The sequence below is a fragment of the Folsomia candida genome, unplaced genomic scaffold (assembly GCF_002217175.1).
Source record: "Folsomia candida strain VU population unplaced genomic scaffold, ASM221717v1 Fcan01_Sc003, whole genome shotgun sequence".
NCBI lineage: Eukaryota > Metazoa > Arthropoda > Collembola > Entomobryomorpha > Isotomidae > Folsomia > Folsomia candida.
The window spans coordinates 9,085,589-9,106,425 of record NW_019091195.1 but is presented as its reverse complement, the minus strand read 5'-3'; the positions used below and the strand labels follow the sequence as shown (position 1 = coordinate 9,106,425).

The 20,837-nt window shown below is 37.4% G+C and overlaps 4 protein-coding genes across 9 annotated transcripts; 2 read left to right on the top strand and 2 right to left on the bottom strand.

Moving 5' to 3' along the window:
• Positions 1 to 286: 286 nt before the first annotated feature.
• Positions 287 to 7,587, bottom strand: LOC110845900 (sterol regulatory element-binding protein cleavage-activating protein). Of its 2 annotated transcripts, XM_035849645.1 has the most exons (22): positions 6,998 to 7,587; positions 6,178 to 6,499; positions 6,033 to 6,073; positions 5,799 to 5,947; positions 5,606 to 5,729; positions 5,503 to 5,537; positions 5,380 to 5,444; positions 5,250 to 5,262; positions 4,967 to 5,183; positions 4,562 to 4,883; positions 4,338 to 4,482; positions 4,203 to 4,267; positions 2,843 to 4,143; positions 2,391 to 2,749; positions 2,079 to 2,311; positions 1,833 to 1,989; positions 1,563 to 1,747; positions 1,438 to 1,489; positions 1,258 to 1,359; positions 1,037 to 1,182; positions 905 to 967; positions 287 to 832 (listed from the first exon to the last, which is right to left on the bottom strand). In XM_035849645.1, the coding sequence occupies exons 2-22, from the start codon at positions 6,490 to 6,492 to the stop codon at positions 653 to 655; spliced, it is 4,269 nt and encodes a 1,422-aa protein (XP_035705538.1). In that variant the 5' UTR covers positions 6,493 to 6,499; positions 6,998 to 7,587; the 3' UTR covers positions 287 to 652. The 2 variants fall into 2 exon arrangements, with proteins under 2 accessions (XP_035705538.1, XP_021948144.1); XM_022092452.2 differs by lacking the exons at positions 5,503 to 5,537; positions 5,799 to 5,947; positions 6,033 to 6,073; positions 6,178 to 6,499; positions 6,998 to 7,587.
• An 816-nt stretch (positions 7,588 to 8,403) lies between these two features.
• On the bottom strand, positions 8,404 to 13,305 carry LOC110847095 (plexin domain-containing protein 1). Its single transcript, XM_022093946.2, has 10 exons — positions 13,164 to 13,305; positions 12,977 to 13,083; positions 11,097 to 11,518; positions 10,898 to 11,017; positions 10,609 to 10,815; positions 10,337 to 10,532; positions 10,085 to 10,245; positions 9,736 to 10,003; positions 9,511 to 9,641; positions 8,404 to 9,377 (listed from the first exon to the last, which is right to left on the bottom strand). Exons 2-10 carry the CDS (start codon positions 13,068 to 13,070, stop codon positions 9,312 to 9,314), a joined length of 1,665 nt encoding a protein of 554 aa, XP_021949638.1. The 5' UTR covers positions 13,071 to 13,083; positions 13,164 to 13,305; the 3' UTR covers positions 8,404 to 9,311.
• LOC110847096 (transmembrane protein 222) lies at positions 13,101 to 18,398 on the top strand. Of its 4 annotated transcripts, none has more exons than XM_022093950.2 (4): positions 13,101 to 13,237; positions 17,418 to 17,599; positions 17,692 to 17,815; positions 17,886 to 18,398. In XM_022093950.2, exons 2-4 carry the CDS (start codon positions 17,484 to 17,486, stop codon positions 18,183 to 18,185), a joined length of 540 nt encoding a protein of 179 aa, XP_021949642.1. In that variant the 5' UTR covers positions 13,101 to 13,237; positions 17,418 to 17,483; the 3' UTR covers positions 18,186 to 18,398. The 4 variants fall into 4 exon arrangements, with proteins under 4 accessions (XP_021949642.1, XP_021949643.1, XP_021949639.1 ...); XM_022093951.2 differs by lacking the exon at positions 13,101 to 13,237 and adding an exon at positions 15,963 to 16,220; XM_022093947.2 differs by lacking the exon at positions 13,101 to 13,237 and adding an exon at positions 15,964 to 16,192.
• LOC110847094 (SAP domain-containing ribonucleoprotein) lies at positions 13,125 to 20,735 on the top strand. Of its 2 annotated transcripts, none has more exons than XM_035849644.1 (5): positions 13,125 to 13,247; positions 19,051 to 19,147; positions 19,276 to 19,337; positions 19,491 to 20,045; positions 20,134 to 20,735. In XM_035849644.1, exons 2-5 carry the CDS (start codon positions 19,138 to 19,140, stop codon positions 20,326 to 20,328), a joined length of 822 nt encoding a protein of 273 aa, XP_035705537.1. In that variant the 5' UTR covers positions 13,125 to 13,247; positions 19,051 to 19,137; the 3' UTR covers positions 20,329 to 20,735. The 2 variants fall into 2 exon arrangements, with proteins under 2 accessions (XP_035705537.1, XP_021949636.1); XM_022093944.2 differs by lacking the exon at positions 13,125 to 13,247 and adding an exon at positions 18,606 to 18,766.
• Positions 20,736 to 20,837: the final 102 nt, after the last annotated feature.

Genomic DNA, 20,837 nt, shown 5'->3' with positions numbered 1-20,837 from the left:
ATCAGCAAACTTTGTGTGCGTGTGCATTTCCTATCGACGATATTCCCTTTCCCTTATCATCCAAGCGAAATGATGTGAGAATGGATGGTTCCTCTCAGGGGAAAAGATCACAAGAGTGATTAAACTATTTACTATCCTCGTCTCCTCCGTTAGCCTCTAATTTCATTGCGCTTCGAATCATCCTTTGTGAAAGCTACACTGCATGTATGTACGACGCCTACTGTCTGTCCACCAAAGGCCATGTCCCAAAACGAAGGAACTTGAGATGAAGTGATTTGAAAGGAAATTCTCGAGATCAAATGAATTCTTTATTGAATTTATCAACCTATAGACACATAGAGGGAGGAACATCATCAACAATATATATATACGTTTTTCACAAAATAGACATCTAAAGCCTCAAACAGGCCGAGTTAAGCACAACAGATCACATTCAATTCATCAGTTGTATTTGTGAAAGGTAATTGGAATTGAGTCGTTACAAAGGATTTTACCAGCACTTTCATCATATGCATGTAAGCGACTAATTTGTACTTGACCGATTAGGAAGGTAAAGGCACTTATTTCGTCGGCAACAATCGTTGAACACCTATTTAAAGCTATGCATATATTTGAAAAATAGTACTATGTCGATTGATTATTATTATTTTCACTAGTCATATTTACTAACAACACTTGGGAAGCGTACAAGACGCAACTGAGACCCATAATCACATAAAACTGCATCTGCACAAGCGATAATTTGACGAACGAAAACTGCATTGTCTCGGTGTCCCAGTCTCACTGCCCTCACCGGCTGCCCACTTCGGACATCCCAAACAATTAAAGACCCCTGGGAAATAAAGAATAATTATCAACTGTTAGAAACTGAGAGGTAAAATATAACAGATTTTGGGATTATTACCTGTTTGCTTGTAATAAGTAGATTTTGTGTCAACATAACCAAACTGGAACAATATGCATGGTCCTATGCGCCCATGGAACATTTGGATTATTTTTTAAATCACACTTTGGTCATATATTTAATTTTTATTACCAGTTGTATTGTATTAAGTAAATGTCCTTGAAATCGTTCCCACACGCATATTTTGTCATCCCCTCCGACACTGATGATATAGCTAGCTGAGTACGTAATAGCACTGATAGGACCGTCATGAGCTTGGATGGAGTACATGCACATTCCTGAAATTATAGACAGAACTTATCGTTATACATGTACGCGCAAGAATTATGATCAATGTCATATGTCAGATGTACCTGTCAGTAAATCCCAAACACATAGCATACCATCGTGACTACCACTTCCACTTCCTGACGTCATTGGAGAAAATCTGTCAATAAATGAACACGTGATGGGACCTAAGAAATTCACAAACGTTAAATCCCACTTCTTTATATTTCACCACATAAAACAGCACTCCAATATTATGGAATTACCATAATGACCATGGAGAGTATAAAGAAGCACATGATCCTCTATTCTAAACACCTGCATATAAAAGCGAATTAGAAGAGTTTTTGTTTATTTTTTAGAAATTGTGAGACTCAGAAACGAATAATACCTTCAAAGTGTGATCTTGACTCCCAGTGAGAATTCTTCCACCTTCGCAATCCAAACACGTAATCGGTTGCTGGTGCGCTTTCTGAGTCGTTAGCCACATACAACGAATTTCATTTTCGACGTCAATGGAGAAAGTAGCCGTGCGACCTCCTGCGTCACCAGAAATGGCATCACTCTCTGAATTCCCTGCAATACAAACTTTCTAGCTGGAATATTAGAAACCAAAACACTGGGAAAAAATGTGCTATGCATGCAATTATGTAAGTCTTACACATGTGGTAGGGAGAAGGACTCTCTGTGGGTTGCCCACCATAAGACGATTCAAGCTCCAAGAAATCCAAACAACCACTCAATCTGGCTAAAAGTGCCCTGCTTCCTACTACCTTAATGCATACAATCCCAGCAGGACTACCGTCTGCATATATGCACTGAAATATAAATGTACACAATTAGTTCAACAATTAATTAATCATTTTTATTTCAAAGTATGCAGTACGCAAGTTTATAATGAACGTACCTTCAATGATCCACTCATTGCATTCCATATTTCTAACCGACCGGAGCCAGTACCTAAGAAAATCAGATTTTCTTGACAATCCATGCACCATACAGCCGAAACATCGTCAATCAATGCAGATTCAGACAGTGAGTTATGGCTGTCATTAATGTTTCTGGAATATTCTTCAGAAAAGTTAGCGAAGCAAGGATCAGAATCTGTCAGAAACGAATCAGGGTTGCTACTGGTCCTAGCTGTGAATTGTAAAACACTACTTTTACTACAACATCTAACATCATTGGTTGACAACATTTAAAACACATCTTTTCTTACTTTTAAGTACTTTCTTAACTTCTGGAATCATTTTTGTGTGCAAATACTCAGATCTAGAGTTGGGCGAAGTTGAACAATTAGCTGAAGAAGGATTAGAATTGCTATGTTTTAGGCGAAGGGATTTTGGAATTGGTATTCCACGACTATTATTGGAGGATGTAGTGGAATCCTGAAGATGATGTCTATTGAAATCCGAATGTTCCGATACTTTGGAAATTCTGTTTGACGTAGTAGTCTCCAATTGTTCCGCTACTGTGCATAGGAGGTTTTCTTCAGAGGGAGAACAAACCGGAGATTCCGCATCAGAAGGAACCCAGGTGCAATAGCTGTCTTCTTTATCATTACATTTCTCAAAATACCTGCCCAAATATTTTAAATAGCAATTAAAATAATGTATAACAAAAACGACAAAATTTGACGGAGTTAAATAGATAGATATGTATGTAGGTTACCTTTGTCTATCCACAGTTACAATATTATCTCCGTTGTTTACATGCCAGACTTTCAGGGTACCACTGAGGCATACAGACGCAATTGTAGTCCCATCAGTTGCAATGCACTCTACATCTTGGAGATGCCCATCCAGTACTAGTGGCACCGCTTCAAATACAACTTGTGTGTAATGATCCTGAGCAGTCTCATTAGCTTTCGTCCAGCTTGATCTCCATTCTGCATAGTTCCTCGAGCATATGCAACGATATAGAACCACCACGAGATATCCAATGAAAATTAGGCTGGGTATTGCGAGCAACACGGTCAACGCCAATTCGACAGGGGATGACGGAATATAAGGATCGTCATCGTCGTTAAGTATTCCTGTTTTCAAGTGTCGTCCAACAGGAGATGTGGTTGGATTTGTGTCATATTCATCTCCCATGTCTATCGCGTCAAAGGCAGCACTCAAGGCTTGCCAATTGAAACGTTTGGCGTTCTGGAACTCTAGTGGATGTCTTTGAGAAGCGGCAGCTTTGGGTTGGAGTGGAGCGGAGATGCATATGGATGGTAATATTGATATATATCTGCCGGTCAGGGAGATGTTGTAAACCCCAAATAAAACTTGCCAGTGATATGGAGTCAATCTTCTCCAAATATAAGGGTTATGAGAATAAAGGTCCCTGAGGAGCTTGTTGTTTTGTCCATCCAGAGTTTTATTTTGTAAAGGTTGGCCTCCTTTAGCAAACCCTAAAGGCTTTGAGTACTTGTCATTAGAAGAGCGAAGGAAACTGAGTGGAGCTGCTGATGAATGAATAGGTCCAGCTTGATGCAGTGGAATTGCGACATCGTCTGGCTCGTGCACTCCAAATTTCGAATATCGAGCTACGATTCCTGATTCGTAGATAATTATGGATATCCATCCAATCATGAATATTGTGAAACTTCTCTGAAAAAATCTAGTTCGTGCCCAGAAATATACAAGTTGTAAGCGCTTGGGTATCTTGACAAGAATTGGAGTATTGTGTGATGGAGCAACAATTGAGATACCACTCTGAGATTTCTTGAGGCTTCCATTTTGATCTGTTGTAATTTGTGGATTGGATTTTACTCGGTGCATACTACTAGAAACCTCCGAGGGATGGATGGGAGTTCGTAAAGGTGGGTACACGTATCGCATGTCTCGAGTTGAATCTGCAGAAAACTTTTGTCGATGGATATCGACAGATAACACTGTAGCAAAGAAGAAAGTTTGCAGAAAAAAGTCAGAAAGTAGTCCCACTATAGCTAGAATGCAAAACTCTTGAACCACTGGAATAAACTGAAAAAATAAACAACAAAGTTCAATGTATATTAATATTTCAGATGTACTAAACTTACCGTGAAAAATCCAATCGTTAAGATGGTAATTTCTGTCAACAAATTTTTTGTTATACCCCAACCCTCTGAAAATAAAGGTTCCAATCAAAACTATATGTTATTAGACATGTATATGTATAAAACCTTGGAACATACCTTTGCTAAGGCCTTGAGCAACCCGAATTTTAACGTCCAAGTTTTTTGCAGTTGAAACCACAGAACGTGTCAACACTAGTATATTTTCAAGTCCAATAATTACTACTAGATACGGATATATTGCTTTGGCATTAACTTCAAATGTCTAGTGGAAAATCAGACGCAATCAAATCAACTAGAAAATGATACCCACAAGAAATCAACCACAAAATCAATGAACTAACCATTCCAAAATGACTGCACAATCCTACAGACATACACAATGATGCTATCACTGTAGCCAAGGCACTGATAGACATTCCTAATTTCGATGTGATGATGTCAATCTTCTTGACAGAGAAGTATACGTAAATAAACATGGCGAAGTAGGTTACAATCAGTGGAAAGAGTTCAAAAATTGAGGATTGTGAGGGGTAGAACACATGAATCATATTTAAATCATCAATTTCCATCTTGTGATCTTCATGTGTTTTAGACGAATTCAATTCAGTGGGCCTATGAGGAGGATAAACGCGAGTTAGCTCTCTCCGCAATCCGTCGACGTATCTAGATCAGAAGGCATATTGTATTTTCACATACATACAGTTGATAGTTGTATGCATATAGTATGTACATATTTGGGCTACCACCTTGGCTCGAAAGTTTGAAGTACAAATGTAATGGCGTAAGATACAACCCTTGCACGATTTTTTAAAGGGAATCTTTTGAACCCAGTATCGCGTACACTCATTCCCAAGAGGATTTCCGCCAGTCCACTTCGTCCCTTTTGATGACTTTGATAATTTAATATGGTGGCCAATACGTCGGGATCTCCTCGAAACTTTTCTAGTGAATTTTTCCAAAAATCTGAAATGAAAATGGTGAGATACATCAAAAACTATTCTCTTTCTTGGGTAATAAATTAAGACTCACCGCCCGGAGAGACCTGTGAAAAATTCAAACCATGTTGAAAAAATGTTTCATTGCATTGAAAAAATTTGAATGATGAAACTTGGCAGCAGAAAAGTTTATAGTTCATATATTTCATAATATAATTTATTACCATTAAGCATCCATATTCAGGTAGCATTGCTACTTTCCCTTTGAGCACTCTAGACTTGACTTCCCCTAGAATAAGATAAGGAATAGGATCACATTCTTAATAATTCTTACTTTAAAATCTCACCTATGGAAAAGCATAATTGAGAAAATGGAACACTCCTTAAAACAATTAGACTCAATTAATACACATTTTTGCTGATCATGCTTATTGATTCTGATTGACATACTTATTGTCCAATTGAAACTGCTTCATCAGATCTATAATATAAAAAACTTCAGCCAAGGGTCCTCTGAATGCATCCGTGAGAAGCAGCTCATTCGACCATGGCGTGATAGCAGACTTGACAATCACTGTTGAATACAAATAATTAGTACCCACTATTATGAAATTTGGTGTACGTATATCAATAAAAGCGATACCTTGTTGAATAAAAGCTGCTGGATGACCCCGGTACCATCGCGGCCATTCTCCATCAAATCCGTTAACTGGGGGTTCAGTATAATTTACATAGGGAGTCACAAACTCCTTTGGTTTATTTCCAAGAAATGGAAGGCTGAATAACGGGTAGCTGTTGAGAGGGGTGGATAAGAGAACAAAATGTAAAAACGAGGGAAATTTCCTACTTATTAATAAAGTAAATATGTGAAACTCACCAAGAAATGAAAACCACCAGCGTTGCCAAGGTTAGGATTACCTATGGAAAAGCATAATTGAGAAAATGGAACACTCCTTACTTTCCAAGTGAAAGTCAGTGGGGCTTTAAAACTAGTACATATATATAAATGTGCTGTGTATTACATATGAGTGAGATGAGCAAAAGAGACCAAGTGAATAGTAAAATTGAGCGACACGTTCTGGGATTGTTCGATTATTTTTCTGCTGTTCGGACATTGCGGTTGCTGTCCTAAACCGAGGACTTTCATCCTCACCGAAATACGAGGGGGGTGAACCCAGTGACTGACGGCCGTCCCCCTCAGCACGGCGACGCTGAAAACTGTTCCTTCGAACGTTGGCACCACCACCGGGAGCAATATTGTTACTTGCTCTGGACTTAATTCTTGAACTTTTCGTTTCATATTCATGTTGAAAGTACAATGGATCTTCAGTGTCCATCTTTAACCTAGAATATTACAAATACGCCAGTAGTAAATACCAAGTATTACGCAATCGCCGTTAGAGGAAATGGTTCATTTTTTCATGGATCATCATGGTGCAAAATTGAGAAGCAAAAGAGGGGGGTAAACTTTTACGGTTATAGCGTTCTTTCGTTTATTGTTACATTTATTACGAGTTGCATTTTCATCATAATAAATATGACGTCTATATAGGGAATTATTACTACGTATGAACTTGTGAGTGTTGCTCTACATACTTTCCGGTTCATCAAATAGATAAATTGAGTATTAAACCGGAAGTAATTAAATTATTAAATAGTTCACGGTGAATCTAGTCATTATGTTCAATTTGACATCGTCAAAATCAATCATATTAAAAGTCGAATGTCAGGGAAAGTAGAAAAGACGAAGGTCGAAATTATGTAAAATCCTAAGATTCATAACAATGTTCCTTGATAATTGCATGATCTGTTGCGAAAAAATTGATTATCAAAAAAACCAACCTTCATTAAAGCGCTTTGATCAGTCATTCATGATTACGGAAAGAAAGTATCCTTCCTTATTTTACACAGTGTACGTTGTCTCCACTTTTTAAGTTTATTTTTGCTCGCTGGAATTTCAACTCAAATGCGTTGTTTGAATTTCTTAGTTCTTATTGACATCACTAATTATTTGATTTGACTTCCTTTTTGGCTACACAATAATAGTTATCTTATTTGTCATTTGTGATATTAGGTAGTCACCCGGCCCAAAAGTTCCCGATTTCCATGCACCTTACTAATTGCATTATCACGAACCCACACGCACATTTGGCTTGATCCCACATCGCAGTATAAAGAAAGAGCTGCAGGTGGTGGTCAATATAGTGATTGCTGATTGCTTCTTCTTATTGAAAATGATGGACTCAATAAGTTTTTTGCCACATGAACTTGGACTCTTAAACCATGAGTTTGGCAAGTTTGGCAATGAAAACAAGTCGCAGTTTGCTTTGCTGATTCCCGATCTTCTTAATACAACAAGTTCTCATGCTCATCATCATTGGAGCAAGAGGGATGTAGAAAGAAATGTACATTCGCGTCGGCGCCCAAATAACTAACTCTTCCTCATTCTGTGTGTTCGCATTTTGCTATGAATCACAACCATGGGCCAACTAACAAATCTGAGGTATAAAGTGAGACGATTACGTGAATGAAGGTCATTTTACTCACTCCTCGCTAATGAATGAGTGTATCTCTCTGTGTATGAGGAAGCAGTGTAGAAAGACTCCTACGTAAAATTATAAAGGTAGTTTGATTGTGGCCGAAAATTAAGCAAAGGGTAAAACCACTTTGACGCACTACACCACACGAAATAAGAGAAGCCTACGTGTCATTAGCATTAAGCAAAATTGACGTCTCGGCTCGGATCAAAGTTGAAAAACTAGGCATTTCATGCACACTACGATTTCATGCATATTAGTATTTACATAAGCTAGATGAGTCGTCTCTGCAATTAAGAATGTTGTGTCTGCAAAGCACGTGGGTCGGGATAAGATGTTGATTAACTGTCTTCCATTATCATCAGATGAGAAAACTGTCGTATGATGAACATCCGAAGAAGACGAGATATATTTGGCCAATGATGTGATGGCTTTGAGAGGAGAATTATTGATCTCTGGAAAAGTTCACTTTGGTTTGACATCAAAATGACAAAGTGCAACTATGAAAATAATTATGAAGTTTTATGCAATATTGGATTCTTTTTGATTAAACTCAATACTTTAATACTATTATTTATTTTTCAGTTTAAAATATTAACTGATTTATTTAAAATTCGAAAGAGTATACGCCATTAACTTTGTTTGCACACATTATTTTTTTATGACTGACATTGAACAAATCATTGCCAGGGACAGGCGATGGACATGAAATCAGCATTTGGACAGTTTATTTATTCATATTCATTTTTATCAGCAGAGATTGATCAATACAATACAAGTTAACAAATTGTAATAAAAAGCATTCAATGAGTGCAATTGCCAATAATCATTAATTATTATTTTACTGGAGGAATTACCACATTAAAAATATTTGTGATAATCAAACTACTTCAAAAGTACAGGTTAAAGTCGAAACATGACATATGTATGTATTTATTATTAAAACATAATGAAAATATTCGTGAGTGAGATGGTGACATTTAATTTGTGTCCTACTTACAGCAAATCAGATCTAACGATACTTACAACCATACAATACACATGGAGATATCAGGCGAATAAAAACTATTTTATCCACACAAAACAAATACATATGTACATACATACATACATCGTCATACAGTTAAATGGTAAATTATTAATACTACACGATATACTATGTTTCCTGTTAAAGCCCCCTCACTCACTCACAATAACTATTGTTTCTGCTTCATAGTACAAGCTATTAATTCTGCATAAACCTACGGCTACATATACATACGTATTGAATATAAGACTTAGTGGATGCACCAATTTTTTTGTACGCCTAAATATATATGATGTTAAAGTTTAATGGTAACGTTAATTTAAATGTTTGAAGACAAAATATATATATGTCAATCATCCATTATTTAGTTTTGGGACTGACCCATTTCAAGTGGCTTACGATACATTATATTGAGATTCTATATTTACAAATAATATTAAGATTTTTTAATCTTGACGAGACTCAGACCATGATTAAGTAATGCAAAATAGTAAGAAAAGGCTCTGAATATGAGAATCTCTAAAAGTTGACTTGACTTTCACAAAACTTGGGGTTGGTTTGTCACATTACCACTGCAAGAGTACTAATGTTATCACATGTGAATGGACGCCGCGCTATATCTTATTCGATCCCCCCTTGTCCATTGGCTTGGTCGATACTGAAAAGTAGAAATGGTTGCAGGTATTTAGCACCGAAATTTTAAATATTTTTACAATGGATAAACTAAACTAAAAATAGGATGCAAATATTAACGTATTATTATTAAGTAGGTCATATAGTTCTGAACTTACCCTGATTAGTAGCTGGCCTGAAGTGGTATGCGGGTAGAAATAGGCGTACGCCAGCCAGCCAACTGAGGCAAAAATCACAATGACAAAAAACAGTATTGCAATCACACCTCCTGCGCTGGTGCCACCAGAGTCTGAAATAACAAAATGTATAATGTCTTATTTTTTATGCCATCCACGTTTTTATTTTTATGATTTTGTGATGTCAAATAAAAATGTAGATCATACCTGAAGTTTTGGATTTTTGAACCTGTGACGTTTCTGGTTTGAACTGCCTATGGTCAGGGAAATTAGGAGTATCATGATTTGAGTCGATGTCGTCGTGACGAGATGACGAGGTAGTGGGATTACTGTAATTGAAAGTGAAGCCTCCTGCAGGACAATATTTAGGAAGCTGAACGTGAACATTTTCTTTGTCGCAGTTATTGAGCATCCAATCTTGACGCTGACGGTCCCATCCGCTAGAACAACGGTTAAGCTTTGGACACCACGCACACTAAACACAAATTTGAATAATACAAGCTTTTTTTGTGAAATAAAATAACCCCGTAAGATGATCTAAAAAAATTTTGCTAACGTCAAAATCTGTGCCGTTCTCTGCTGTACAAGTTTCGCATGTCGTGAAGGTTAAACATGTCTCCTGCAGTCGGAAAATAATTGCGGATCCATTGACTATTTGGAAACCCTTATCCTTTAAGTCCACACGATGGTATTCGTAAATGGTCTTTTGCTTGAGAACTATTTGGCGAAGAATAATGAATTTATTATGATATTATATTTTGATATAATTAAAGAAACCCAAATTCTTTTCTTTTAGAAAGCGGCTCACCTAAAATACTTTTATCCCTGATGTAGGCATCACTCAACCCAACCTTCACGGGATGCTGTGTATCATTAATTGCGTTCACAGCGATGGGTACATTTTTGTATGCAAATACGATGGTTCCATTTTTATATAATGTTGTTTGGAAGGTAAAATTCCCAATTTCGGGAGAATCATGAAGTTTCACCTCTGACCATTCCACCTTGATTTTTAATTAAACGCACTTTGAATTAAATTAATCAACTTGTAGGTTATGAATAAATTATTGTCAGAATTACCACGAAGAATTCGCTAGTGCTGAGAAAGCTAACATTTGAGTTTGGCGAGGTTTGCGTTTCGAAATTTCCCATCAATGGTGCTACGTATTGTGTTGCAGCCAGCCATGCGTGGACTTGATCCCCTAAATAAATAAATCCCCCCGTAGCAATGGTCAAGTTGGTAATAAGGTGTCCATAAAACGGAAAATCAAATTTCGGCTTTAGTGTCTGAAAAAAATAATAATAATTATTATTTATTTATATCTGCATCATCATCAATCAATCTATGAAAGTCTACTAAATCACTTACGGCTGCTCTTCTATGTGCCTGGGATAGCATATCATGCTTTGTTTTATTGCCTCCAATCCAAAAATCTTCACCGGCTGTGGGTGGTTTATACTGGACGACGTAGTACAAAAAGTTGTCTTCCTAAAAATCATTTAATAGAATTTTAAATGTGACATTCTTTTTTTCTTTGTATTGTGGTTGCAATTGTTAATCTTCTTACTTTCTCTGTATAATTCTCCTTATTGAAGTCTGTGGGTGAGAAAGGAATTTCTGCCAATGTTCCGTTGATAAAAGCATCATCCTCTTCAACCGCAGGTAAAATAGTGGTTTGATGTTCAGTGGCGTTATTTGAGGTAAAAATGTTGCCCGGATTTCTCAACAAATTTGTTCCATCACTGCCACTTGAAGGACTTTGACTTTGACCCGTTGTTACCGGGTTTCGAGTTTTGTTAGCCCATATTGAATTCTGCTTCCCAATGGGAGAGGTTTTGCTTGGTGCAGAAACTTGGGGCGGAGACGACGATGGTGGGATTGAGACAGACACTTGTCGCTTTTCTCGGATTTTCAAGGGCACAATTTCATGGGAAACAATTTCATTATTAACTTCAGACGGAACACCATTTCCAATAGAATATGCGGTACCTGTAAAAGAGATGTTCAAACTACATGAAAGGCATAATCTTAATATTATGACACAATTTCGTGCAATGCTTATCAAATAGGTCGTTATGTATGAAAGAAAATGAGGGACGACTAATATGCAATAGGGACTCGCATTGTTTATTTGAACTCATCCTGGCAATAAGAAATGACCAGATTTCGTATATTGTTGAATGACTCATCGTGGTCACAGTTCATGAATACAGCTTATTAGCACTGAAATGAGAGATGAGTTTTCACTCGTTCGCGTTGAACTCCATATACTATGTGTATAGTAAACTGCAAATCTGAGACGCTTTCCACCACAGATTTGGAGTCAGGTACCCCAAAATAATGCTCAACAACAATCTTTCAAGAAGGTTTCGCTCATAAATGGCAGCTACGTACACAGAGTATCAGCAAAAGTAGTCGTAGTTCCAACAACTTTGCACAAGTGCATTGCACTTTATTCTGCATGTTCATTACAAGAACTAAAAAAAGTAGATTGTCGTTGTATGCTCCATTGAATGAATGTCAAAGTTTATGCTAAAATTTGACTTGAAGGAAAGTAACTGTTTTATGGTGAAATGTACACCGTGTCCAATAATAGGCACACAAAATAAAAATAAACCATCATGGTTTATTTATTGAGTGTCATCTCAATAATTTGAAAGCAATGCATTTTATAATATCAATCAACTCGACAACTGCTCGTTTAAAGCTAACTATAGGTATGTGAGGAGAACTGCGTTTTTGAGCCGAACTATTTTTATTGAAAGTATATAAAAATTATAATCACTCCTTTGAAATGGTTTAACATAATCATAGACGATCAAATCAAGGATTGCATTACTATTATAGTAGAATATTCAAATAAATTCCACTTTATGCTATAAATCTCAAATTAATTCTGTCACGGCTTAATCTAATCTGATTATATTAAAGTCATTTAAATAACATAATAACAAGGCACAATGGGAAACTCCATGAATCACAACGTTTGGTGGCTTTTACGAGTATTGATCATTAATTTTTGCACCTGATATCCACCTTAGACATATGAGATAAGCCTCTGTTTGCAGTAGAATGAAGGACAACCATCATATGTATCATCATCATCATTGTAATTTTTTCCTTCTACAATGTCAACCTCAACAGCAGCACATGCAAATGGTTAATAAATTTCTTTCTGGACAAACTTAATCCCAATTATTGATCCATATAAAGTAAGTAAATGATCTGCTGATTGCTTCAGCTCTCAGAAACTAGCCTAACTTTCTCTTAAAGTTTAAAGTGTAAAACGTAGAGTGCGTTATCAAAGGACTCGGCAGCCTCTCTTTTGCGGCATGGGGTGTCAAACACGTTGTTCTCTGTGACTTATTACTATTGGGGAGAGGAGGGTATAGTGAAACGAACGGTGAAAGTAAGTTCAGCGTCATTTTCCTCTAAGGAAAGACTTACGTGGATCGAAAGGGTCCGAGAGAAAACCCGGGAGGAAAGTAGCACCGAATAAAACGTAGAGAGTCAGTCTGGACATGATGATCGTTGTCCTCATCACGATTCACGACCTATTATAATGTGGATTATCAGAACTATTATGTGTGTGTACATACGTAAATGAAGAACAGCACAGGACTATATTGCTCACTCTTTAAGTTTCAACCACTGAAATTACAATATTCAGAAGGAGCCACACACAGGAAGCACTCTGGCTGGAAGAGGGTGAGTGGATGTACGTATAAAAACTTTGTCGATTGCTTAATCCAACTGCATTAATTTAAGGACACTCCTCGTCCGCTTAGAACAATTTTCAGCTGTTATATTATACTTATTCACTTTAGTAGTCGAATTGATATATGGATATATGGATGATGGCATTTGTTTTTAGCAATACCACTCTGCCAACAACTTTGCTCGAGTCAGCCACGATTTTGAAAGGGTTGTTTGTGGCTGATTTTCTTTTGCATTACAACATTTGCTTGGTTTGGTTGGGTGAGAACGAATGTGGAGGAAGTTCTTGTTGGAAGAATTGTGGGATACATAAGAAATATAAGAGTTCAAGATCTAGCATGTAATAAACCGTTACAACGCATGTAACCAAGGGGTGAAAGGAGTGTCATACGTCAATGTGAATATCAAATTGTTCGAAAATTTGTTAAGATTGACACTTCTGACGTGTTTTCGACTTTTGTGTCTTATTTGTGTCAAATTTAACAGTTGATAACCCTTATGTGACCTTTATATGACCTCTGAGGTCAAAATGGAGGTCACCATTGAATTCGGGGTTAAATTTCAGTTGAAATTGAAATAGATATGTCCTATGACCTTTACATGACCTCTGAGGTCAAAATGGAGGTCACCATTGAATTTGACATTGAAAAATAGTTAAAAATGATGTGTCGCATGCCAAAACTGACACGTGACACTTTTTCGTCACTTTTCGTCACTGTGACGACGTCATCGTCACAGGTGACGTCCAAACACAAAATGACATGAATTTTCAAATTCCTCGTTGAAAAATAGTTAAAAATGATGTGTCGCATGCCAAAATTGACACGTGACACTTTTTCGTCACTTTTCGTCACTGTGACGACGTCATCGTCACAGGTGACGATGTCACAGTGTCCATCTTCGAACTCGTCCTGTCCCTTGACGTTAGGAGTTTACGTTCAAAATTTCAAGTCTCTATGTCTTTTCGTTCAAAAGTTATCGGAGCTACGGACAGACAGACGGACAGACGGACATAACGATCTTATAAAGGGCTTTCACCCCTTAATAATCCAACAGCAGAAAGAACCCATCCACAATGTCCTGGGAGACCCAAAATCCTGCCAAAATTACTTTAAGGCCCAAAATCCTCCCATGGGGGTCGGAGACCATAAAAATGTGGTTCATTTTGATTTTCGAAAGTGGGTGTGGTCAGGAGGGGGGTTTTTATGGAATTTTCAAAAAGTCGCAAATCACCCCTAAAACCACACCCACTTTGTTCAGAATTTAACGCTGATGAAAATGAGGTATCATACATGCCCCTAGCTCTTACCATTGTCTCGCAAAAAAATAAAATGTAGCGGAAGATCGGTGTTTTTGTCAAAAATCGTCAAAATGGCCTACTTTGAAGGGCTCTCAAATCCTTGATACTGAATTTGTGCAGGAAATTGTTTCTGCATTTTGAAGTACTATCATAGGACTAACTTAGGTCATGACCTTGGTCAGATCTGAGACGGAGGTTTTTGGCAAATTGAGGTCAAAGTTGATGAAAATAGCGTCAAAACGACATCAAAATGACGAAGTTTTTTGATTTTTTGGGGAAAAATTTTTTGTTGATTTGCACGAATCATGACCTCTAGGTCAAGAAAAACAGGTTTATGGGGCAAGTTGAGATTTTTGGGGCAAAGTGAGACAAATCTCAACTTGCCCCATAAACCTGTTTTTCGTGACCTAGAGGTCATGATTCGTGCAAATCAACAATAAAAAATTTTTCCCCAAAAAATCAAAAAACAAAATCCCGACGATGTCGTTTTGACGCTATTTTCATCAACTTTGACCTCAATTTGCCAAAAACCTCCGTCTCAGATCTGACCAAGGTCATGACCTAAGTTAGTCCTATGATAGTACTTCAAAATGCAGAAACAATTTCCTGCACAAATTCAGTATCAAGGATTTGAGAGCCGTTTAAAGTTGGCCAATTTCAGGAATTTTTGCGGCCCTCAGGAAAGCCAAGTTTGACCCGCGTTTATAGGAACACTATTGCTTATAATGGAACAAAGGTCACGCTGTTACATATTACTATGACCGTAGCCTAGGATGCATAGGTCAGTTGGTGATAATGTTTATCCTTAAGGATTTAGTGGCCCTTCAAAAGTCCCTTCCCATCCACCTTTTTCGCGATGTTTTTTTTCGTCAACTTTGAGCTCAATTTGCAAAAAACCTCCGTCTCAGATCCGACCGAGGCGGTGGCCTAAGTTAGTCCTATGATAGTACTTCAAAATGCAGAAACAATTTCCTGCACAAATTCAGTATCAAGGATTTGAGAGCCCTTCAAAGTAGGCCATTTTGACGATTTTTGACAAAAACACCGATCTTCCGCTACATTTTATTTTTTTGCGAGACAATGGTAAGAGCTAGGGGCATGTATGATACCTCATTTTCATCAGCGTTAAATTCTGAACAAAGTGGGTGTGGTTTTAGGGGTGATTTGCGACTTTTTGAAAATTCCATAAAAACCCCCCTCCTGACCACACCCACTTTCGAAAATCAAAATGAACCACATTTTTATGGTCTCCGACCCCCATGGGAGGATTTTGGGCCTTAAAATAATTTTGGCAGGATTTTGGGTCTCCCAGGACATTGTGCCATCCATGGCTTTATAAGAATACTCTGTCTTCCCTTTTACTATGCCAGCCAGCTACGAGCTTAAATGGCAGCATGAATAGCGTATAGCGTCATCATCGTGCGCCATCACCACCGCTGATGCTGATTTAACTTTTAGTGCATTTAGTCAGATTTGGTGCAACTCTTTAAGCGAGTTATGTAGTTTTAGTGGCGTATAAGAAGAGAGTGGATTTCATTACAATAATTCTGCAAGTCTGAAAGACGCATTTGCCGTGTTTTGATTAAATTTATGGCATGATAGACAATGTGAGCCGGGAAACGGTTTATATGTGATTGAAATATAATGTGTGTGGTAGATTTTTCGCTGATTTGTGTATAAAATTTTATTTATTATATTGAATTTTATTCATACCCTACATATGCAGTAGACTATAAGGCTCATCAAGATACAATTAACCTTATAAAAACTAATTAATTTTGACCTGGATACCATTTAAAAACGGAATTAAAAATGGTTTCTATTGCATTTGGGGGCGGATTTACTGGGGGGCAGAATACCATTGAGACCGACTTGTGGGGCGGTGATAAAATCAGTTGGGGACTGAATTAATGCAAACCGATTTTGAATATTCTACTGATGCAGTTATGATTTATTAGAGACCTGGAACTGATTCGACAACAAAAATTAGAACATAATACATTTTTAACATGAAATTGCAACTGAACCAAATGAACACACGATATTAATTTTGATAAAAAGATCGGATTTGATTTTGATAGTACTACAAAAATAAACTAAACGAATAAATCGTCATCATTCATGTCATCAATTTGATGACACTGATTTTGGGATGCATTTTATATTTTAAACAAGTTATTAGCTATAATTTTGTCCTTCAGTGTTCTGTGACTTGTTCCGATCGGTGGTGACACTATTGCGAATATATTAGCTAAAGAGAACGTTGTGATAATTTTAAAAAAATATGAACTGTATCATATTTACAACATGATACAGGTCAGAGGTCAACGCCGACCAATTTATTAGCGGCGCCAATGTTGGATAATTTTTCGGGGGCGCGGCGTGACCTCTGATGCACTTCCTCCGAGTTCCTCCCCCCACTACAACTACAACTCTAAACTCTAAAAAAATTAGTTCAGGCTTGAAGAAAAACCAACGACAAATAAGGAGGAAAGAATGGAACTGAGAAAATTTTCTCGGTCATTTTATTTTTATTTTTTCCTACACCTTATTGATGTAGCCCGGTCTCAACGGAATTCTGTAACCATACACCTTATTGGTGGAATCCGTCGCCAACGAGAAAAAGTTGGCCTACACCTTATTGGTGTAGTCCGTCGCTAAGGCGAAAAATTTGGCCTACACCTTATTGGTGTAGTCCGTCGCCAAGAGATCGAAATCGCCCTCCACCTTATTGGTGGAATCCGTTTTTAAAAGGTTAATAAATGAGTTTTAGCTTGGTTAGGTTAATTTGCATCAATCATTACAATGTTCATTTTGTCACACTAAAGTATCCAAAACGACAGGTCAAACTTTTCTTATCCTGAATCACAGGTGGAAAACAGTTATGGCGTCATGAATTATGATAGCCGAATAAATGCATGCTAAAAATTCGTAATAATGGGTGGAACAACACCAGCGGATCCAAGTGAAAGGTCTGAAGCTCAACCCATAATGGACGTCAAACGGTGCAAATATCCAATTTCCATTGTATGGACGCCTATCCCACTTCTCACGTAAGATAAGAATATATCTTTGACACTCTTGATGTACTCTGTAGATGTCTATAAGTGGGCCATATTCACAAACATTTTTATATTATCATCAGTTGGTTATTTCCTATAATTGGGCACATGGGAATTGCCTATACCACCGGAGTTATCCGTGATTTTGCCGGGCCATACTACGTCTCCGAAGACGACATGGCGTTCGGCAAACCTACAAAGTACTGGGTTAGTTTACACACTAATCGACTTCATCTTTAATAGCAAAGAAGTCATTTTACTATTGGCTGACTTCTAGGTTCTCAGCACAGAGAAAGTTGTGGGCGGAGGTCAGGCCTGGGACAGAGCCATTTACGAAGCGTCGGAAGAGTACAAGACGAGGATGCACAATTTGTGCTGCGACAACTGCCACTCGCACGTGGCCTACGCCCTTAACCTGATGCGCTATGAAGGCTCCTCTTCCTGGAACATGGTCTGGCTGGCATTAGGAATGGTCCTTCACGGCCGTTATGTCAGTTTTGCAGGGTTCATCAAGACCTGGCTCCCATTCCTCATTATCGTCTCCATCATCCTCATTTTCACCCTAGTCCCATTCTGATCCCTTCCCACGTAATATTTATAGTGTAATATTATTTTACTTATTTTTGCATTTGCAACCAGCCTAATTAATTTATGCCTGTCTCAATAAATCATTGTAAAATTTACGGTAGAAATAATGTGCTACAAGCCTACAAATTGTGATGCCATTTATCCACAATGATTTAAATTTTTGGTTGAATAAATGGAACGGGAGAAAGGAAGTGAAAGTTCATTATTTGCAGAAAACCAAGTAACAACCTCTTTTAAACTGATCCTGCTACACATACATGCTTAATATGCCACAAAGGCTAGTTTTCATACCACAATAAGTAACATAGTTATGCAGTTATCGGGGAAAGGGTTATCAGAGTGGGTGAAAGTTGAAGTGGAGAAAGTTGGCCCTGTTAGCATGTGAGAAGAGACGGGCATGGAGAATTCGAGCGGGAGTTGCGACTGCTCACAGCGTCCACATTTCTCATTCTCCGGCCTAATAAAAGTAGACGTTGAGCTGTGATTCATCAAATAATAAATTTGAGTTTGAATAAAGCGTTTTTGGTGAAAAACAATATTCGTAACATGGACGACTTAGCAAGTCTCAAGGTAAGGCTGGAAGTTATCTGTTGAGGAAGTGTGATACGCTAATGAAGAGTCAAAGGCAGATTTGTCAATGTCCGTTCTTTGCACTACTTTTATCTACCGAAATACCGAAAAGCTCTCTTTGCTTCGGCAAGATTATAATTTCTCCTAAAAAGGCTCCATCTCCAGCTTTTCATTACTTTTGGGCGTATCTGTAAATTTAAAAAAATAGAAGCAGTTTTTCATTGATTTCTCTTGGAAGTATTTGAAAACTGAATACATTTGTCTGTTTTATACAATTTGCGCAGTTGCCTGAACTGAAGAAAGAGTGCAAGACAAGAGGATTATCTACCAGTGGAAATAAAGCAGATCTTGTAACGAGACTACAAACCGCAATGTCTACTGGTAAAGTGAAAAAATTGTTCTCCTATTTATTTCCTAACTAACTGGGAACTAATTGGTCCATAAATTAGTTAATTCTTCAGTCAATTTTAGCAACTAAGTTAAATTAGTAATTCTTTGTAATCAAATAGAAAAACCACCTTCTGATGACTCGGTTTTGGATGATGCACTTATTGATGAAGATTCCATGCTCGTAAATTATATTTATATTAATAATATTAATTTAATATCCATCATGTGGTTAACAATATGCTTCAATTTCTTCTTGCAATGTGCAATCAAATGAATCTTTTTCATTCTTATGCTTTTTGTTATTTCATTGCTTAATTTATTTGTTCCATTTTAGGACGATGATGATGAGAGTGACGATCTTGCCGATTTAACGACGAATTCGATAGACATAACCTCCCCTACTTCAAAAATTCCTCCAGCTAGTATTTCCAAAGTTGTTGCTGGTTCTCCTACCAAACTTCCAATTTCCCCAGTTAAAACTGTGGAAGCTGTTAAACGACCAGCACCCAGTTCACCATCCAAAACTCAAGCGAATGGTGACTCGGAAGTAAGAAGTCCGGCTGCTAAAAAGAAAATCACAATAAATAGAGAATCAGTTCAAGCTCTCCCAGTTACTGACTCCACGCCCAGTGAAGCAAGCGACGGTGACAAGGATGAAAAGAAAATTGTCAAAGTCGGCGCTGTGTCCCTTACAGCAGAAGAGAAAGCAAGGCTGAGAGCACAAAAGTTTGGAGCAACAGGAGGTGTTTCGTCAACACCTTCTGCAGCAGTCGCAAAGTCGACAGAAGGAAAACCTGCTCCCATAGTTGATGAAAAGCTAAAGAAACGAGCAGAACGCTTCAACAACGGAACAAGTGCGGTGACTTCAAGTGAAAGCAAAGTTGTTTCTGTAATATATGTATATTTACAATGATAATTGTGCCATACTACCTCTCTTGTTATTTTTAGCATATAACTGAATGCATTCATTTTTTCAGCTTACAACTGAGGACGATGTAAAGTTGGCCAAGAGAAAAGAGCGATTCGGACTAGTTGACGAGTCCGAGAAGAAAGAAACCAGAGCTGCACGGTTTGGGGCTGCAGCTGCAGCAGTTCCACCATCAACAACAGCAACTACTGCAACAAATTCCAGTGACAAGAAGACGCTTCGAGCTGCGAGATTTGCTACTTAAGTATCTACACATACACACACACACACATATAACAACAAAATCGTTTTTTTATGTTCGTACATACATAATGCATGGTTAGTAAGGCTATATGTTTAAATAAGCTTATGCCCAGATCATATTATTCATTAATATTCATGTTGAAAATAATATGATGGTGTCTTAGTTGTTGTTCTACTGTATCCTTGTCGTTTAAGTACTTTATGAATTATATTCGTTTTTGACATGATGATATTTGTGTACTAAATTAATTAGTATTTCTTGCTTGTATCTACTTTAGATATCTATTGATAATAAACATCAGTCATAGAAAATATGTATGAATTTTAAGTAGCAATAGTATGTTGTACTTGTATTTGTGTGACGAATTCTTAACGTTAAATAAACTTTATAGGTGTTTATTATTATTATATACGTTACATCTGTGTAATATTTTTCATTAGAACGACAAAATATAAAGGAGTCTTCTCATATTCATTACATTCATTAATAAAAATGGATTACGCAACAGA

What these genes read in the sequence shown, in the direction of transcription:
- LOC110845900 (XM_035849645.1), bottom strand. Translation starts at nt 6,492, where the DNA reads ATGGACACTGAAGATCCATTGTACTTTCAACATGAATATGAAACGAAA. An exon ending in TAACGATTGGATTTTTCACG is followed by an intron (nt 4,144 to 4,202) that starts GTAAGTTTAGTA and finishes TTATTTTTTCAG; the next exon opens with TTTATTCCAGTGGTTCAAGA. An exon ending in TACTTATTACAAGCAAACAG is followed by an intron (nt 833 to 904) that starts GTAATAATCCCA and finishes TTTATTTCCCAG; the next exon opens with GGGTCTTTAATTGTTTGGGA.
- LOC110847095 (XM_022093946.2), bottom strand. Translation starts at nt 13,070, where the DNA reads ATGAGGACAACGATCATCATGTCCAGACTGACTCTCTACGTTTTATTC. An exon ending in AGGAGAATTATACAGAGAAA is followed by an intron (nt 11,018 to 11,096) that starts GTAAGAAGATTA and finishes AATGATTTTTAG; the next exon opens with GAAGACAACTTTTTGTACTA. An exon ending in AGGCACATAGAAGAGCAGCC is followed by an intron (nt 10,816 to 10,897) that starts GTAAGTGATTTA and finishes TATTTTTTTCAG; the next exon opens with ACACTAAAGCCGAAATTTGA.
- LOC110847096 (XM_022093950.2), top strand. Translation starts at nt 17,484, where the DNA reads ATGGGTGGAACAACACCAGCGGATCCAAGTGAAAGGTCTGAAGCTCAA. An exon ending in ACGCCTATCCCACTTCTCAC is followed by an intron (nt 17,600 to 17,691) that starts GTAAGATAAGAA and finishes TATTATCATCAG; the next exon opens with TTGGTTATTTCCTATAATTG. An exon ending in GCAAACCTACAAAGTACTGG is followed by an intron (nt 17,816 to 17,885) that starts GTTAGTTTACAC and finishes GCTGACTTCTAG; the next exon opens with GTTCTCAGCACAGAGAAAGT.
- LOC110847094 (XM_022093944.2), top strand. Translation starts at nt 18,743, where the DNA reads ATGGACGACTTAGCAAGTCTCAAG. An exon ending in ACGACTTAGCAAGTCTCAAG is followed by an intron (nt 18,767 to 19,050) that starts GTAAGGCTGGAA and finishes CAATTTGCGCAG; the next exon opens with TTGCCTGAACTGAAGAAAGA. An exon ending in ACAAACCGCAATGTCTACTG is followed by an intron (nt 19,148 to 19,275) that starts GTAAAGTGAAAA and finishes GTAATCAAATAG; the next exon opens with AAAAACCACCTTCTGATGAC.